The sequence below is a fragment of the Lepisosteus oculatus genome, chromosome 29 (genome assembly GCF_040954835.1).
Source record: "Lepisosteus oculatus isolate fLepOcu1 chromosome 29, fLepOcu1.hap2, whole genome shotgun sequence".
Lineage (NCBI taxonomy): Eukaryota > Metazoa > Chordata > Actinopteri > Semionotiformes > Lepisosteidae > Lepisosteus > Lepisosteus oculatus.
The window spans coordinates 3,273,848-3,292,377 of record NC_090724.1 but is presented as its reverse complement, the minus strand read 5'-3'; the positions used below and the strand labels follow the sequence as shown (position 1 = coordinate 3,292,377).

Below are 18,530 nucleotides of genomic sequence, written 5' to 3'. Positions count from 1 at the left end.
AACTGGCCTGTTAAAAAAAAAAACAGTCCTGCAGAACCGCTACCTCAATTTACTACCACTACCTCAATTCTGACAGACGGAGCTTCCTGTTTTCGTTCGTATTGCTGAAGTGTGATTAATTGTAGTTTCTCCCCATTTCATTGTGTACTGTAGTTAATAAACAGAAATGCCAACCTATCATGGTCACATGCAGTGGAAAGTATTACTTTAATGACAAAGAAGCTGTGTGGCTTTCATCAGAATTTTTCAAGGCGGACAAAAATAACTGAAACTGAAGGTTTCCTCCGAGGGGGCGTTAGAAAGTAAAAGATGGCAGTTCTTTACAGTGGTTGGTAAGTCCCAAGCAGGAGTACCTATGTCAATATGAAAGCGTGGTAGTTCTTCTTATGGTCTGGACTGTTCCTCCTGCTTCTGTCTCACAAAGGCTGTAATAAATGTCACAGCCCACAGTCAAAATCACAGAAGTTTCCAAAGACTTGTGACCTCAGTTTTCTAAAAGCATTTATCAAGTGGCTTTGCTTCTCGGGGGTTTACGGTGTGTGTTCGGATTGTATCGTACTGTGTTCTTCTAAGTTATTTTAAGTCATATTATTTCCCAGCTGCAGCCAGAGTCTTTATGTAAGCTGAGAACTGGGAACATGGCTGAAGGCTCCCTGCAAACACCCGTCCCTGTTGCTGCTTCTCTGCTGCTGCAGGTCTCGAAGAGCTGCACACAAGGCCATCAGCACGTGAGAGCTATTGCAGTAGGAGAACTGCTGTAGGCTTATCCAGCGGCAAGACTGAATCAGAGTGGCTTGGGGTGCACAGAGGATTATAGGGGGGTCTGATCCCAATCCAAGGAGCCTCAAGGTGTCCCCTCAATTCTTGATTTCATTTTTGGGTTCACTCCCTTAACCTTTGCCTATGTAAGCTGATTCAAGAAGGTTTAGCTACTCTTGGTGTTGTGGATGTCTTTAGCTAATTCGTAGTTCACCTCATCTGTCTTTGTAATTTCCTCCATAAGAGTTCCAGTACCCAGATATTGAATACGACCCTTGTGCTGGCACAGTTTCTTTGCCTTGGCTCTTGTAGAGCTCAGCGTCAAGTAAAAAGCCCTGCTTCTGACCTATAAAGCGCTGTATGACTGTGGTCTCTGATTTTGTGAAAAAACGGGTGACCTGCTTCTCTCGAGTCATTCTCATGGGTCTGAGGTTGTGGCTCTGCCCAGGATCCTTAGGGAAGATAAAAAAAACTGTAAACCGTAAGTGGCAGACCATTCTCTTTCAGAGCTCCCACATTGTGGGCTGACCTGCCCCTATTAATAAAAGAAACCCTCCAGCGCTATTTTCAATAAAATGTTTTAACCTAAAATGATAACCTAAAGTTTGGAACTGTGCTTATTATCTTTACTACTTGGCAGTATTATTATAAGTATGTTTTAAGTTTTTTTATTCTATAGTTTAACTCCACACTGCTGGGAGCGTGTCGTTGTGTTAATTACGCTCTTGTGAAATGCTGTGTGGATAAAAAAAGCTTGGTTGATTATTATATCTGGGCACTCTTGGTATTTAGTCCTCAAAACGTATAACAAGAATGATAGGGGCAACTTAGGATATGGCACAAAAAAACATCAGATATCCTCACACACACAGAAAGAGAGTCCATGACGTTACATGTTACTGCAGGTCTCCTGTCGAGTCCAGATTCAATTACAGAGCAACCTGTTATTTAGACGCTTTCCTACACATCCACTTTCACTTCATTCCTCTATGTGTTCCTTCCTCTTCTATAACTTGCTCTTTATAACTGATGCCTGTCAGTGAGCATTGCGGTGAAGTGCTGTACCTTCCGCCGACCGGCCGCTCTCCTGACTCTCTCTAGCTGGGGTCATACAGGAGACAGACACGGGATCAAGCACGATCCTTCTGGTCAAAACTCTGGATGACACCGTTGCCAGTCAAATTGCACGTCGGGGGCCTTCTTTGAAATGGCTCTCTGCTCTGGCCGAGAAGATTCGCGTTTTTGGTGACGAAGCTAGTCGGTATGATTTAACTGCTACGTGTAATGTATGTAAGTACTGATCTTTGTGCCGATACGGATATCCAAAGCTTCCATCACCATACGAGACAACTTTTCTATAGTTTCTATAGATTTTCCAAATTCTAACTTGGAATCTTTAGGTTTTATTGCTTTTCTTAAACGACTGTTTCTGACAACATCTTTCAAGCCCGGAATGTACAGTAGCTGTTCTTAAAATACCAGAAACCCCACTTTTTGATCCATCATTCAGGAATTGTATATTTATTTTACTATTAGCTTTTTACCTGTAGTCTTATCCAGCAGTTTTTTTTAAGTCAAAGCTTTTTGAAACCTTGGAGATTATTACTGCCATAAGAGTGATTATTATTTCTTTCTATAAGGCTTATGGACTTACTGGATATCACTTGATTTCTTATTGATTCCTAAGCGTGTGGATGTTTAATCTTTAATCCCTGGTAAGGATTTTTTTCATGATTTGAATCTGCAATTTTCCTTACCTGCACTGACACTACAAAACCAATGATTTAATTTTCAGAATGTTTGAAGACATTGTTCGCTATTGGCTAGTTAAGAATTAGGGGACTTACCGGTAACGCACAATAACCTATCGGATGTGAGTTTGAAGATGCGCTTCTAGTTTGAAAGTCACTGTTCAAAACCTAGAAAGCCCTAGAACTTGCCCGTATTATCAGAAATTTAAACATGGTGCACTGACGGTCCTGGAGCTTTAGAAACGCACCCGATCTCTTCTCCTGTGCCCGAGCAGCCATGGTGGGCTTCCTGACATTGGTGGAGCCTGTGGTCATTATCAACACCGTGGGCAGCTCCTTTTACGATGCTGCCCTGACTCTGGCTGTCTACAACCGCAGCCTGGAAACGGCCATGGGGCAAAGCGACCAGGCCCAAGCCCTCTCCTCCCGGTTCTTCTTCGTCCAGAGCTCGCTGGCTTCCCTGCTGTCCCTGCTCTCCACCGTGGCCCTGGGCCGCCTGGCGGATCGCAGGGGGCCGCGCGTCCTGCTGGCCGTGCCCCAGGTGGGCTCGGTGCTCAGCAAGGCGCTCCTGCTGCTCTTCCTGCTGCTCCGGCTGCCGCTGTGGGTGCTGTACCTGGGGGCGGCGCTGCACGGGCTGAGCGGGGGCTCGCCGGCCTACTGGGGCGGCCTGGTGTCGGTGGCAGCCCTGCGGTCGGGGGAGGGCGCGCGCAGCCTGCGGATCAACACGGTGGAGCTCTTCAGCGGCCTGGCGGGCATCGCCGGGGGGCTGGTGTCGGGGTACATCTACCGGCTGGGCCAGTCGGGGGTTGCACTGACGGTGGTGGCCTTGTTAGTGTGTGCAGTGGGGCTCCTCTACTCCCTGTTCCTCCTGGATTATCCTTCGCCATCCGGCACGGGAGGTCGGGAGGGCTACCGCCAGCTGGCCGCGTCCCCGGAGGGAGGGCCGATCGACCGCAGCGCACTGGCGCTGCTCTTTGCCTCCATGATCCTGTTCGTCCTGGGCATGTCCGGGGCAGAGAACGTGCTGTGTCTTTTTGTGCTGAAGCCGCCCCTGGCCTGGGACTCAGTGTGGGCAGGCTATGGGCGGGCTGCCACCAATGCCATGTACCTGACCAGCTTCCTGGGCGTGCTGGTGCTCTCCCGCTGGCTCGGCGACAGGGCGCTCATCCTCCTGGGCATCGTCTCCAACTGCACAGGCATGGCTGTGCTGGCCTTCGCCAGCCAAAGCTGGGTCTACTTCCTGGGTGAGTACTAGAGCTCACCAGCTGGCTGTAATCCCGAATAAACGGTTGTGTGGTTCACAGGGAAGAATAATAATGATCACTTTCTTTTACAAAGCAGCTTTCCAAACCCAAGGGTGCTGTACAAAGTGCTAGAGAAAAAGACAAAAATGTACAATAAAAAGCAAAAGAAAATTAAATTCAACCAGAACATACAGGCTTATACAGATAGAATGTAGAAGAGTGTTAGGAAGCCCATAGAATAAAGAGTTGCAGGAATTAAGCCTTGATGTTATAAATGCATGAATCAGGCACTCAGCATCGTATATTGATAAAAATGCCTAATACAAATATAGCAGACCTCTGGTAAGTCGAATTACAACTCTGGAGATGCTGCCAGGCCACTGTAATTGCTAAGAAGCAATTTCAAAATATATTAGATTTGACAAAAAGGCACGTGAACAGTGAGTACTACTGGCAAATAATTTTGATTCATAGAAAATATTGCAAAGAATATTGTAGGGAATAAATCTCATATGAAACAATAATACTTTATTGTCTGATTTCTCAGAAATTTGGCTTCATTCAAAGCAGTTATGCTTTGCACACACAGAAACATGCAAAACATTACAAATAAATATAACATAACAGACATCTATCCGTAAATATTCATTTCACCCCACTCCTAAAGAAATCCACATAACTACCCTGTAAATTTGCTCCCCCACAATTACACTCAATCCATATAATTACACACCACCCCTTCACACAATCCACTGATTGCACTTGCCCATAAAGCATTACTCCTTAACTGTGAGCTCATTATGAGTAAAGTGATTAAGGGATAAAAGGATTCCTCATTTCATTAAATCTACATTGAGTGCTTTAAAACCTCTGAATGAAGGCATGAGCTGATATGCTTAATGCACAATGTGCAAGTGATCAGAGGAGATACTAACAGTCTCATCATACACCTGGCTCACAGTGTTCCAGCTTCCTGTAGTTAGGGTTTGCCTACAGCTAGCTTCTGCTAATTTTAACTCCATGTCCCCCTGCAGCTCGCGGAATCATGATGTTCGCCTGTATCCCAATGCCCACCATCAAATCCCAGCTCTCCAAGATAACGGACGCTCAGCTGTATGGTGAGAACTTGTCATACTGTCACACTGCCTTCTTCTGCCTCAGGAGGTGCTGATTGTGGACAGCCCCTAGGCCCATCTTGGCAGGAGACAGTTCATTCGATTTAATTCTCCAGCATCTTAAGAACTGGAAAATGGTGATATATTAAGAAACATAATTAGCTCAATTAAGCATTTCAGGTGCAACAAATACCTGACGAGACAGGGCGTTGAGGACTCCTGCATCTGACCTGTGTTGTTCCTTCATTTATTTCAAACAATCCTTCATAGAAGAGTTTTCAGTCAGAACATTTAGGGGACGGCTAGGAGGGCCACAAAAACAAGTGGACACTTTTCAGTCCCAGTCTAGCAACTGTGTGACAGCATCTCTCTTCAAAGGTGAATCTACTCTTATAGCACTTATGCTGCATCTGTTGGCCTACAATTCTATTCTGCCCTACATGTAAGTGTGAGGGGACTCAAAGCTGGTTTCAAAGCCCCTGGTTTAAGAGACAGACGTGTTCCATAAAGGATGGATTTAGGAGTTAGATTACGGAAAGGAGAATCACGTACAGAATAAGGGCTCTGCAGTAAAAATAGCAAAATTAGAGAAGGTTAAAAAGAATGATGTTTTGTTTGCATTTGCTGGAGCTGAGTTTAATATTTTGACTCAAAATGCTCTCTGACTTGTGATATAAAACCTGCACCCCCCCTTTCTGCTGAGCCCTCACCTGTTCTGTATCTACATGCTCATGCTTGGGTTGCAAATTTCAGCTCCAAATAAAGCTTGATTACTGCAACGACAAAGCTGGCAATCAGCTGATTGTGTTGTCGGTTGGTTGCATTTGACGAGTATAGGGCAAGTAGTGTAATACTTCACTGCTCCACTAGGTGGTAGTCGAGTTGTTTACTAAAAGGCTGTCTGTCCAGGAAGAGAGGGTTCTAGCGCTCATGACGTTTCAGGGGAAGGAGCAACATCCTGGAAAGATATCTAAAAAAATCTCATTGCTTTTAGTCTTCCGGAGTTGAGAAACTCATGTTATGGCCATAACCCATAATATTCAGAATCGAAAGATTAATGTTTAAATGTTTTCATTTGTTACTGGACTTGGAAATAACAAATCGCAACTGGAAAAACAGGTTGTCCTGAATTATTGTGGGTGGTACTGTGCACTAATAAACATCCAGCAATCAGAACTTACAGTTTTTTGGCTCAGAATTTGTCTTAGTCAATGCAAAACCAGTTCTTTGATTCTGAAAAGCTCTGCTAAAGGGTGAATATTGGTCCATATACAGCAAGTGCATGATCATGAAGATGTAGTGGCCCTGTGGAACATGATGGAATGAGTTCTCATATCACTTGAGTTACTCCAATGCACCTGTTATTTGTTGTTAGTTTTAGACTTTTGTTTATTTAAATGTGAAGAATTCTGTATACAGTGATGATTCCCAAGAAAAAATCAAAACCGAAACAAAACAAAAAATCACGACTGAAGTGATGTGTCTTGTCTGTGATAGGGTGATGTCTAAAGGCGTGTGGGTCCTGTACTTGTGTCCTTCTGCAGGCCGTGTCTTCGGCTGGCTGCAGTCCTGCCTGGCTCTGACCGATCTCCTGTCTGTACTCCTCTTCACCTCCATCTACCCCCTCACCCTGGACTGGTACAGCGGCTTCAGCTTCCTGCTCTCCTGCCTCATCAGCTACCTCAGCGTGGTGCCCATCCTGTAAGTGTGCTTCCAGCTTTGCAGACAAACAGCTTTCCCTCTTTCCTTTCCTCCTGTCACTCACAGTATTCACTGTGTATAATATACAGCCCGACACATTGAAGTGAGATTGCCCCAAGACAGTGGCATATTTCCAAAGTGTCTCCCTATCTGTGGTAGAAATGGCATCTGTTTAAAGGGACTCCTGAAACAAATCTAACAGAAAAACATTTTTGTCTGATCCCTGTGCTTGTTGTTATGGTTATTTTGCTGTAGTTGTGTGCGATCTGTGCCAGGCCTTCTCCTTTTATTACAGCATTTAAAATAGCTCTTGCAAACAATTCTTAAGGTTGGGCCAAAGGAAATGAGAAAAGGGAAGTACAGTATATATGTGTGTGGCACCACAGAGCTCTGGAAAAAAATGTTCACATATCCCTAAAACAAAATGCAATTGTTGTTTGTATCATTTAGAAATTATTTAAAGCACATACTACCCCAATCCAGGGTCATGGGATGCCGGAGCTTAGCCCAGCAAGCAACGGGCACAATGCCAGCTACACCCTGGACAGGACACCAGTCCAAAACAGGCCACAGACACAAACATAGACACGCACACAGTCCCACCAGGGCCAGTTTTCCCAGAAGTGAATTAACCTACCTGTATGTTCCTGCACTGTGGGAACTGTACCCTGAGGGAACCCAGGCAGAACATATGAACTCCACACAGCAGGCCCCACATACTATAATATACATACATCACTAACTCTGGCAGTGCAGTTACCACAGGTGTCTATTTCAGTATGATGTCTTTCTAAGGCTTCTTCCTTGCCCCATTTTCACCAGGTGGCTGCACTGGAGAAGAGCCAAGCCAGGATATACAGAAATTCCTGGAAGGAATTCTCCCATCTGCACTCTCAACACTGCAGACCCCTGAAAAAACTGCCTGATGAGATCTGGTTCACATAAAAAGGAGTGCACCCTGCTCTTCTTAAAACTAGGACTTATTCTTTAAAGATGACTTTTTCAAAACACTACACTTGAATTTGTCTCAGGCTCCCAGTAGAATTGAGGACATAATCAGAAACTTCTCTCTTCTTATCCACATACCAAAAAAAGCTTTCAGAAATTCTGTATATACTTAAGACAATCAGACCCGTGATTGATGTCTGGCCATTAAAAGTTAGCTTTTTAATGTAACTCCTACAAATAGCAGAATTCTTGGAGATATAGTCATGCTTTCAACTTTTAAGCTGACCGCACCACACACACACATAAAGGGTTTCAGATAAGATCTCTTGGGTATTTAAGGGAGGGGACAGAGAAGAGAACGGGGAACAGCCACAGAGTGGCATTTAAGGTGTAATAACTGTCTTGGCAACTGGGACAGTGACGTGGTAGAGGAGCCGTGAACTGAGTTTCTTATGGCAAGCTAGAACTGCAAAGCATCGAACTGCACATCCCTGAAAGAGGTGGAGAGTTTTTGCATTCGAAACAATACCATACGACAACTACCGACTCGCCAGGACTGCTAGCGGAGGAGAAACAAGTTCAACATTAAACATTCTTTCTGTGTGGAATTTCCTGTTTTGTCAGGGGGAGCAGAAGGTGGTGGGAGGGGGGGGCTGATTAATATCTTTAATGGAAGTCAGATTTTGAAGTTGTGGTCACCATAGAGCGCTCCATTTCCTCCCCCCTCGGCGCTAAGTGTGAGCAAACTGAGTGGCGTTTCTCTTCCGGATGGCCAGGACCTGCTGGCTGAGGACCTTCACCATCCTCTCGATTCGCGCCCAGGTCAGGGCTTTGCGGACGAACCAGATGTCATCCCAGTGGCTCTGCAGGGGTCTGCAGGCAACATAGAAGGGGTCGCTGGGAGTGATGTAGCCCGTCTGGCGTTTGCGGGCGTACTCCTTGAAGTCCTGCACGGGGCAGCGGTCCAGGTTGTCCAGCAGGGCGCGCAGGCACAGGGGCCGAGGGGGGGAGGAGCTGGGGTCCCGCCACTCCAGGTACTCCACCGCCCCGCCGTCACCGTTGCTCGTCCGGCTCTCCTTGACCAGGCAGAAGTTGCCGAAGCGGACGGGCCACTCGCCCCGCAGGTGGCGCCGCCCGAAGGCGCGGATGTTGTTGAGGAGGACCAGGTTGAGCAAGCTCCCGGGACTGAAGCGTCCCAGGACCCCCATCAGGCGCAGCTCCGTTTCCTCCTCCTGGCTGACGCCCTCCAGGACCTCCATCTCGCTCTCCTTCTCCCGCCACCACAGCTGCTGGAAGCGGGCCTGCAGCGCCTCCCGGGAGCCGGCGAACTCGGGGGACTTGAGCAGGCTCAGGCTGGAGCCCTCCTGCCGGACGTAGCGGTCCAGGGCCCGGTGGTAGAACACCAGGGAGCCGGAGCTGAATTCGGCCCCGTTGGCTCGCCGCAGGGTGCTGAAGAACTCCGCCAGCAGGGCGTCCAGCTCCTGGGGGGGGAGGGCACCCATGGGGCGTATCTCCTGGGGGCTCCGCGCCCGCAGCCAGTCCTTAAAGACCTTGACGTCGGCCATCAGCCGAGCGCGGCTTTTACCTTCCGCACTTCTGGGAGTCTCTGAAGAGGAAACGGTTAAGAGACGTCAATGTGTTAGAATATGAGTAATTAATAATAATTCCTTACACTTATATAGTGTTTTTCTGGACACCCCACTGAAAGCACTTTACAGGTCATGGGGACTCCCCTCCTCCACCAGCAGTGTGCAGCCTCACCTGGATGATGCACCAGTACTCTCCCCACACACCAGCTCTCAGTGAAGAGGAGAGCAGAGTGATGAAGCCAGTTCAGAGATACTATTTTTGAGAAACAGCCTTGGATTTTTAATAACCACGAAGAGTCAGGATCTTGGTTTTATGTCTCATCTGAACTACGGCGCATTATTCACAGTACAGTGTCCCCATTGCTATACTGGGGCATTAGGACTCACACAGACTGTGGGGGGAGTGCTCCCTACTGGTCCCACTCACCGCCTTTGCTTCCCCAGGAGGTTTCCAGAAGTGGATGGCTTGGGCACTTGCTTCTATTTCATTACAGAATCTCAAGTCAAACAACACCTCCTTTCAGATAATTAAACCTTTCCCACCAATAAAGTGCTTGCTAATTCTGGCAAAGACCTTAACACTTGTTGTTCCAAGGTGGTTTGCTTCTGCGTTAAAGGGTTTCGGTGCCAAGTGAAAATATTTTGTAAAGTCATTGTCCCTGGAATGAAACGTGACGTGTTTCCATGTATATTTCAGCTTCGATAACCATATTTTGCTCATGCATTCACACATTAAAAATGTTTTCTTTCCCTTCAACTGGTCCTGGCTAAGACATGAGACCATAACACTCGCTCTCACACACCGCTAAACTCACTTTTTGTAGTTTGGCTTTTTGCTGTCTCCTTGTTTGTGTCATCGGGACAAAGGCTGAACTTAGCACAGGGAGACTCCTCAGATGTACCAGGCCGTTCAGCTGTGGGGATAACGCTGCTGTTGCTCGAATTGCCTTCGGCAGTTTGGTCTGCTTTTGGAAGGTCTTCAGCCTCCGAATGAGCCGTGGGTGAGGAAGTTATGGTATCAGAGCTGATGATGATATACTCTGCCGCAACATCAGGGACGCTCTTGGTCTCCATCACAGGGGTGACTGTGCCACCCCAGGGCTGGGCATTGAGAGGGCTGAGCAGCCTGGCTTTTTCCGAATCACGGGTTTCTTCTGCTTGAAGCTCATCTCTGGCCATATTGATCACGACCGTCTTCTGCTCTTGAAGTGGGGTGCCGTAATCCGCCCAGAACGCCCCCTTTTCTTCTTTCACCTCGATGTTGAATGCAGTTGTGTTCTGCCCGTCTGTGGGCTCTTCCTTTGCGACCTTCCCAGGCTGGGCCAGTGCGGTGCCCCCACCGCCGGGCTCTTCCTCCTCTTCGATGAAGAGCTCGCCCTCGGTGCTGGAGTCGTTCTTCTCCGGGGAGGGGGTCGCAGGGCTGCGGCCGCTCAGCTCGGAGGCGCCCTCCCTGTTCCCGCTGGGCTCCCTGCGGAATCTGGTGTGCCAATCCCACTGCCGGTGCTTCCTCTTCCGGCTGGCGCGGTGCCCCCCGGCTGCTATCGGAGACCTGGCCAGGGCGAGGGGCCAGTTGTAGCCATGCCCAGCTGCACACATCCATATCACCGTGCACTTGCCCACCTCCTCTGTCCGGAGCACGCCCTCGTGCCACGGCACCTGCGGGCAGATGGTGGCATGGGAGTGCACCCAGGTCATCAGATTGGTCAGGTCAGCCAGCAGGGTATCCAGCTGGCAGCCCACCACCTTCTCCTGCCCAGGAGACACAGGAAGAACGCGAGTCAGTTTAAGAACACTCCCTATGTTTCATTTCCATCCTTTAAATCAGTGAATCACTGAGCCATTCGCAGTCTGTAGAAATGCCCCGTTACAACCCCCTTTACAGCATAAGTTACAACTCTCATTGTAACTTATGTAATTGTGGTCTCTCCTCTCCTTGTTTGTTTTCTCTAAGACACTTTGAGAAGCCACCTTTAAAGGCATTATTATTATTATTATTATTATTATTATTATTATTATTATTATATACCTAGTTTTTAATTACATTACTCACAAATGTGTGAATTAGTTCTTCCGTCTTCTAAAACGTTGTCTTTACCTGTGCCATTTCTTTAAGAAACCGGGAAGCTGCGGGCTTCTCTGCACGTCCGGAAGTTCGGTCGCTTGACAGGTGAGGAGACAGGTGTGTCTTGCTCTTGCTGGGCTCGAAGTAGTGTCCAGAACAGGTGGTTTAATGAGTCCCCCCTTCCTGTCACCCGTGATCGTTAGACCCAGAGAGAGCGCTCGCTCCTAGTGACAGCTTGACTTCAAAAAATGCGCCCAGCATTTTCAAATAAACTTGCCAACCAACACGATGTCATCATGACTACCACTCGTTTTTGAACGTAACTGTGTTTGTTCGAAATACTGCAGCTTGATGTAGGTGTCCCCCTGGTTTTTGTTTATTAAACAGAATGTAGTATTTTGTATTCATTCACCTTGTGTTTTCAACACATTTGGTTTGAACAATTGTAAATAATACATTTTTAATACATTAAAAAAAACAAATATTTAATATTTGTTTGTTTTTAATGTGGCATTTTTACAGCGGCTGTATTTTGAAATAGTTTGATAAAGAAAGCAGCAGTAGTTAATTACTATCTCCATTAGATGGCAGTCATTCGCCTATAATAATGTCCATAAATCCAGTTTTACGGGAAGGAATTAAATCGGCGCCCTCTCAGCGTTTTAGTGACTGTTCTGTTTTTAAAACGGCTTCTAAATTACTATTTTGAATTTTCTTTCGTGAACATCAGGCAAAGGCTGAAAGTCTCTTTCGAAAGTCACGTGATATTACGAAGGCTGAGATATTTGATTGACGTGAATTCAAAACGAAAGAAAAAAACTTATTTTAACACAGATACAGCCGAAACCAAAAACTGATGTGTACAGTATCTTCGGGGTTGAAGATTTAAAGAACGATTAAAGAATGCATACGCATAAACTAATTATTAGGTGAATCTTTTGTAAATGTGCTTTTAAAACATCCAAATAGTAGTTGATGTCAGTTCTGACTTGATGCATTTTTAATAAGTAATATCAGAATTATGACGGTGGTCAGTAAAAACCACCGCAAAGCAAAAACCGAGAGGCCTTTCACAAAGGATAGTCAGTTGTGGCGGGAATTAAAAAAAAAAATAAAGACGAGAATACAAATCTCTTACGTGACGCAAATCTGTGGTTGTTGGTTATGTATATCTTTTTTTCTTGGATGTGCTGAAATAAAAATATGTTCCAGTTATGCAAATTAAACCAAAACAGTGACGCGGCTGTGTGCTTGGTTTTTAAGTCTCCTAGGTTGCGTATGCTCCAGGTCACCAAAGTCATTTTTTTCCCAACAGCGGCCTATATTCATGAAAGATTTAACAAATTCGTTGTTAACCACACTTGTGAAAACGTACGGTTTTAACATATAACGTGACATTCTAAAATACATTAGGTCACAGTGCGTATGGTTTCAATTATGCATGCTGTGTATATAAAACGTTTTCCTCTTAACTTTACAGTTTATATGGACACTTATAGCTTTACAAAAAAAGAAAACACCGGATTAGCTTGATGAATTATAAATCAAGGTTCTTTTCAGCGGCATCATACAACAAATATGCTAAATAGCTAACTATCTGCAGATGTCAGGGAATGCAGAAGACTCAGCCTTTGGGCTCATGGAAGTCTTCACTTAGCACTCCTGTCTCCAGTTTAGCCGTTGCAATTTGCTAATTGTACTCTCTGTGTTCTCAGCATTTCTGCACTGCAGTTTCCTTCTGTTTTGGTTGTGAGTGAGCAGTCACTAAACCTTCTAGGAAACAGGTTTCATCGCAGCAATGAGGTGGGTGGGGGACATTTTGTGGGATGCACAGCACTGAGTCCGTATAACGTACTTCAACAGTGACCTTTCTGAGCATTGCACCCAACTTATTTGCCTCCCCAACAAACTACACGGTGCAGAGCTCCAACTCAGATGGGGAGACAAGCAAGCAGAAGCCCAACAGGATTGCAAAAGTGTGCGACTTTGAGGAAGTAAACTGAGATTAGGCCAAAACCATGCAAAGCTCCTTGACTCTGATATGTTTCAAAGAATTTTCTGATGCATATAAAGAACAGAGTTTCGCATTAATCGAACAAATTTTACCAAACAGAAACACTGAAGATTTTGTTTCCATAACATAATTATGTATTCATTTTTATTTTTATCTTCTGCTTTATAAAAATGAGCAACCTCAATACAGACATATTAGAAATATATAATATATACAGAATTAATCATACATACAGAAATAGCCAAGACCAAGCACGAAGTGGAGTACACGCAAACAAAGTTAAGAATACATGAAAATAACACTTTTTAGAATTCTATATTTATTTTAAGTTTACAGTGAAATTAAGAATACCCACTTTTTTAAGTTTACCTTATACTACCCGGGTTTGTTGAAACAAAGTTGTTGTCCTTACATGCCTGTGTCTGAAATGTATCACAAGCGTAGGAAGGGCGTCTCGCACCCCAGGTTACAAACCACAGCTGTAGAGGAATGTCTTTAGGTATTTTAAGATAGACAGGAACTTTATTGTTGAATAAAAGAGACTGTTAGGGGTCGTCATACCAGTATGTAAAATCCTGAAAGGTATTGACCCAGAGGAAGACGTCAGGGCCAACATTAGGAAAACAGGGGTCGGAGGACACAGGCGGAAATTAAACAGGAGTGCATTCACGAATGAGACCAGGAAGCAGTTATTTATGCAAATGATTGTGGGAGTCAGAAACAGAATTTAGTTCCCCTGGGAACCTTCAAGAAACAGCTGGACAGATCCTTGGATCACTGATCTGCTAACATCCAAGTGAGCAAGATGAACTAAAGATGAACATTTTTCCCATTTGCTACTGTTACTTGTTTTGTTTCTTGAACAATGGGCATCACTAAGAAGTGAAGTACATGCTGAAAGAGCTGGTCCTGATTAGCTGGACATGTAGGAAACGTGTATAAATGGGATAATCTGGGCTACTGACAGTTAACACCCTTCTGGAATTTCCCAATCAACGTCCCAGGATAGAGACCAGAGACACCCCAAGGTGCTGAGAGGTGCCATCCTTCAGAAGGGATGTTAAACTCAGGTGTCAACTATTATGTTATCAAAGAACTGTTAATGAAGAGCAGGCTGAGTTTATACAGTCTGGCCTCCCTAAAGTCCCCCCTTAATTCAAGGGGTGAAGCAGGTCCTCACTTCTTCGCCTGACCTGCTGTGCAGTGGGGCTGCTGCTGGTGACTCACCCAGGTGGGGCTGCGCTGCAGTGGATGAACTGCCACTCCCCTGCCCCCATGGGGTGAAATGCACAAAATAAATGCAAATAAATTATTTCTTAGAATTAATATTCATTTTTATGAAGAACATCTAGACCTTCAGGAGGAAAAAACAGGCGGTTAATCCAAACTAAGACTTTTTTTGTGTTTTTTTTTCTTCGTTGCATTTGAGAAACAGATCCGGTTCTGGTTTTTACAGAGCTGTTACCTGACTCCTTGTTGAATAATCGCTGCTATGGAGACAATGGCCTTCAGTCTCCTCTCCCAGGTTCTATTCAATAATTTATCTCTGGGCAGGTGTGTCACCTGCAGCCAACTCTGAAAAGCAATTTCCTTGAAAGGGAGCCTGCGTGGTAATTATTGATGGTGTCACCTAATACCGCAGCTTCTTATAAGAAAGGCTATTAGGGACTGGTAATCAGGAGTAGCTTCTTCAGTTAGCTTGTGAAATGGATGAAAAAAGCCAGAAGCCACAGTTATCAGAGGAACATTTCAACAGGTCTCTTAACTCTTTCAGTAATAGGCAGAACAAACATTGTACAACAAACAGAAAGCAAGATTAACAGCTGGAGCTGTGTTTAGTATCCCAGTGAAATGTAGGGACGCAGATCTAAAGCATATCAAATAACTGTAGTAGTTGCACTTAGTGTTGTGAATATATAATGGTTATACTGTGTATTAGTATGCAAAGCCTGAAATCCTAACAAGCACACCCCAACCACAACAGATGTCTATTTAAACATGGGATCACAATTCACCGGCGGTTTAGAATTGACTACTATTATCCTTCATTAGATTATTTAAACCATCACAAACTCCAATAAACAATCCAGAGATTCACAATTGTGCAACACATATCGATGCCTTAGGGTAAAGCCTCAAGATGAAAACAAGACTGTCCATTCCAGACCATCACCTGAATCCCAATGGGTCAAGGAACGCCAACTGAGTTTTGAATACTTGAAGCATATTTTCTGTATGCTTATTGACCAAAACCCTCCCTCTACATTAAGTGGCTTTTAACAGGAAGAAGGTTCCCATTCAATGCAGGTAAGTCTGACCATGTGGAAAATAACGCCCAGGCAGATCACAATCATCCATTCATTTCTCCAAATTCCACTTCTGCTTTAATCGGTCTCTCGTGTCACTGAAGTGAAAAAGTCTACTTAAAAACATGCTTGCTGTTGTAGTTTTGGTTCCCTTTGCTCAAACGGTCATGTGTTTGTAAAATCAATTTTAGGCCTGTGTCCTACTACATCTGTGCCTGCATGTTGCTCTTGTTTTGTCCAGGTTCAAGCTTTACATTAACACCTATGTGCAATAAGAGAGATTTTTAAAGGAATGGGAATTCCTATAGGAAGCCTCTGACTTTCCACTGGGATCTTCAGCTTCATCTAATGTAAACCTAATTAAAAATACATCAATCAGCTAATATTATAAGCACCACCTTTAACTGTGGATCACTTAAGGCACAGCAAATTAGTGACAGCAAAGATGATCATTGAGTGAGAAGGTTGATTTGGTGTTGTTCTGCTTAACGTGGGGTGAAATATGACTAGGCTTTTGCTGGGTCCCTCTGGAATTTTCCAAGAGATTTCCAGGGATCCCCTGACCCCTGATTTTGGATCTACTGATTTTTAAACTTTCCGTTGTCTTGTTTTTTCTTGTAATGTGTGCTGTCTGTGCTGCATGATTCTCTACTGTTCCCAGTGTGCTGGGGGACTTGTCACCTGCCAAAATAATCACTCCAAAAAAACAAAAGGCTTTTCAAACCGGCCTGTGGGGGAAACAAGTGTCACTATATTCTGTGTTGCTCTTCGATGAAGCTCTTGCAGTGTTACGCCAGGCATAAAGAGTAAGTCTCCAGAAACACAGCAATTAATGGGAGTGGTGCCTTTAAGAGAGACTGTAAGGTCTTCTCAGGGCTATCTGATAAAAGCAATAAACAACTAATCAGCAGTTGCTTTGGTTAACCTGACATCCTGCAAAAAAAACACATGAGTTAAAATAAGAAATCAGACATTTAAAGGTTTTGAATTCCCCTGCATTTCCCTTCTATCACCTCTTCTGAAGTCAATTAATCATATCGTGGTGGTGCTGGGAGTTGTGGTTCTCAGGGTGTGTTGTTTCTAGAGTAGGCAATCAAAGATACTGACATGAGTTGTGGTTTGAAGTCTTCTCTGATAACTTTTGCTAGGTAAAAAGCTTGTAGGGATTTTTGATCAACATTTGATGGTAGTTTATAGTATCTTCTGTGGATACTTTTGTGTGAGAGAATTTATGATTTCTATGAGTATTTATAGCATTTACGTACATAAGCCTGCCTTGCACAAGTCAGTGAGATCCTGGAATATAAGGACCTGTTTAATGTTTTGTACAGGTGTTATATCAGCTGAATGTCTCTGCAAGTTCTTATTAAAATTCTTAGTAACATAAATTTAATGAGCATTCGGCCAATCTAACTTGTTTGGTGACCGTTGTAGCTAATCTACTATGGTGTCTGTGAAATTCTTCTATTCCTATTGCTTAGACTTTCAAATACCTTCCTGACTAAAATATGTAGCCCAACCAGTTTCAGACAGGACATGTCAGGGGTTGAACTAGTAGAAATAGCATCTGAAAAAGCAAAACGTCTTACAGAGAGAAAGACACAATGGTCATATTCTTCCCTTGTCCGTTTCATGGTAAAAAAAGCCCTGCAGTTATTTTTTATTTTTACTGGAACAGTCAATACAGGCAAAGTGAAATTTATCAATTCAAAAACAGGAGGAACAGGAGAGAATTAGGAAGAACAAGGCAAGAAGATAATCAAATAAATTGAGCACCTGGTAAATGCAAACATGAAAGTATCCTTGAACTCCTGACAGCATTCAGGCTTGCTTGTATAAGATGTGTTTGTTTTTTTCTGAGAATGCCCTCCCTGGTATTTATACTGTGTCCTGTTCCCCCTCAATCTGTCTCTCTGTCTTTCTCCTCTCCATTATAACCCTGTTGGGCTCTGAGGTATTCAGATCTACTATTTTCTAACATCAAAGGCGGAACAAAGTCTTTGAAGTCACAGAGGTTGAAATCCAATTGGAAAAAAAATACCCCACTATATGGACTGTGCTTATGAAAGTGTGTCAGTGTTGATTGGACATTAATGCTGAAAAAGACCTTCCAGATCTTCTAACGCCTCACTGCATGTAATTGTGCTTTCTCAGTCTTTTTGTAGTGATGCTCATTAAAACTCTCTGATGCATTACTGCTATTTAATGACGCTTTACATTTCAGTGCGACTTGCGAACCAAATGTGAAACCATTGACTGATCCCAGTGGGTTCAAATTTAATCCCAGCTTCCTCAAAGAACCTTGGATAATTTTACACCGTGTCTTGTGATATCAAAGGTGGCACAGCGATGCGTCTAACAATCTGGGAAGACTTTTGCAGGTTTTACTTACAGTATAACAATGCAGTGGCAATTCCTCAAACATTTCTTTCTTATCTGGACCTGTTTGTTTATGCACTCTGTTTTTCTGTAGAACTGTATACTTTTTGTAGTGTAAATAGAGTTGTTTAGAGACACCCATCCATGCACTTTCTAAGTGCTTCATCCAATTCAGAGCCGTGAAGGGGGCAGAGCTTGTCCCGGCAAGCAGTGGGCGCAAGGCAAAAACAGGATTCAGGAACTCCTTCATGTCCATGGCCCTGTGTTTATCTCCAGTTAACAGGAATCGGTTTGCACAGGCTACAGCTACAAATCTGTGAGTTTTTTATATTGCTAAACTAATATCACATCTAAGTTGAACTGTAATTATTCAAGTTCTAGGCATATCCAATAATCAGTGCTATGTTGAAATTTCTATTAGAAACTATAGCTAACAGACATATTAAAGCTATTAAGTTAAGTTTTTACTCAAACTAATGGGTTTTATTAAACTCTTGCCATGTGGAGGGAAATGTTATGAAACAGGTATGAAGGGGAGATAGGAATGTCCTCGTGGTCTGAAGATGGTTTTATTTTTCCTTATGAATTATTTAGTGAGCAAAGAGACACTATCAGCTTTCACCGTCTGCTTGCGTGCCTGGGCCTTTGGAGTCAGCGATGCA

General features: G+C 44.2%; 2 protein-coding genes across 3 annotated transcripts; one reads left to right on the top strand and one right to left on the bottom strand.

Annotated features, from left to right (window-relative positions):
- Positions 1-1,684: 1,684 nt before the first annotated feature.
- LOC102698980 (solute carrier family 46 member 2) lies at positions 1,685-7,720 on the top strand. The gene is made up of 4 exons (XM_006639936.3): positions 1,685-3,754; positions 4,789-4,872; positions 6,414-6,570; positions 7,393-7,720. Exons 1-4 carry the CDS (start codon positions 2,788-2,790, stop codon positions 7,481-7,483), a joined length of 1,299 nt encoding a protein of 432 aa, XP_006639999.3. The 5' UTR covers positions 1,685-2,787; the 3' UTR covers positions 7,484-7,720.
- LOC107079625 (uncharacterized protein KIAA1958 homolog) lies at positions 7,709-11,422 on the bottom strand. Of its 2 annotated transcripts, none has more exons than XM_015365285.2 (3): positions 11,158-11,422; positions 9,923-10,856; positions 7,709-9,124 (listed from the first exon to the last, which is right to left on the bottom strand). In XM_015365285.2, exons 2-3 carry the CDS (start codon positions 10,800-10,802, stop codon positions 8,250-8,252), a joined length of 1,755 nt encoding a protein of 584 aa, XP_015220771.2. In that variant the 5' UTR covers positions 10,803-10,856; positions 11,158-11,422; the 3' UTR covers positions 7,709-8,249. The 2 variants fall into 2 exon arrangements, with proteins under 2 accessions (XP_015220771.2, XP_015220769.2); XM_015365283.2 differs by having other exon boundaries at positions 11,203-11,421.
- Positions 11,423-18,530: the final 7,108 nt, after the last annotated feature.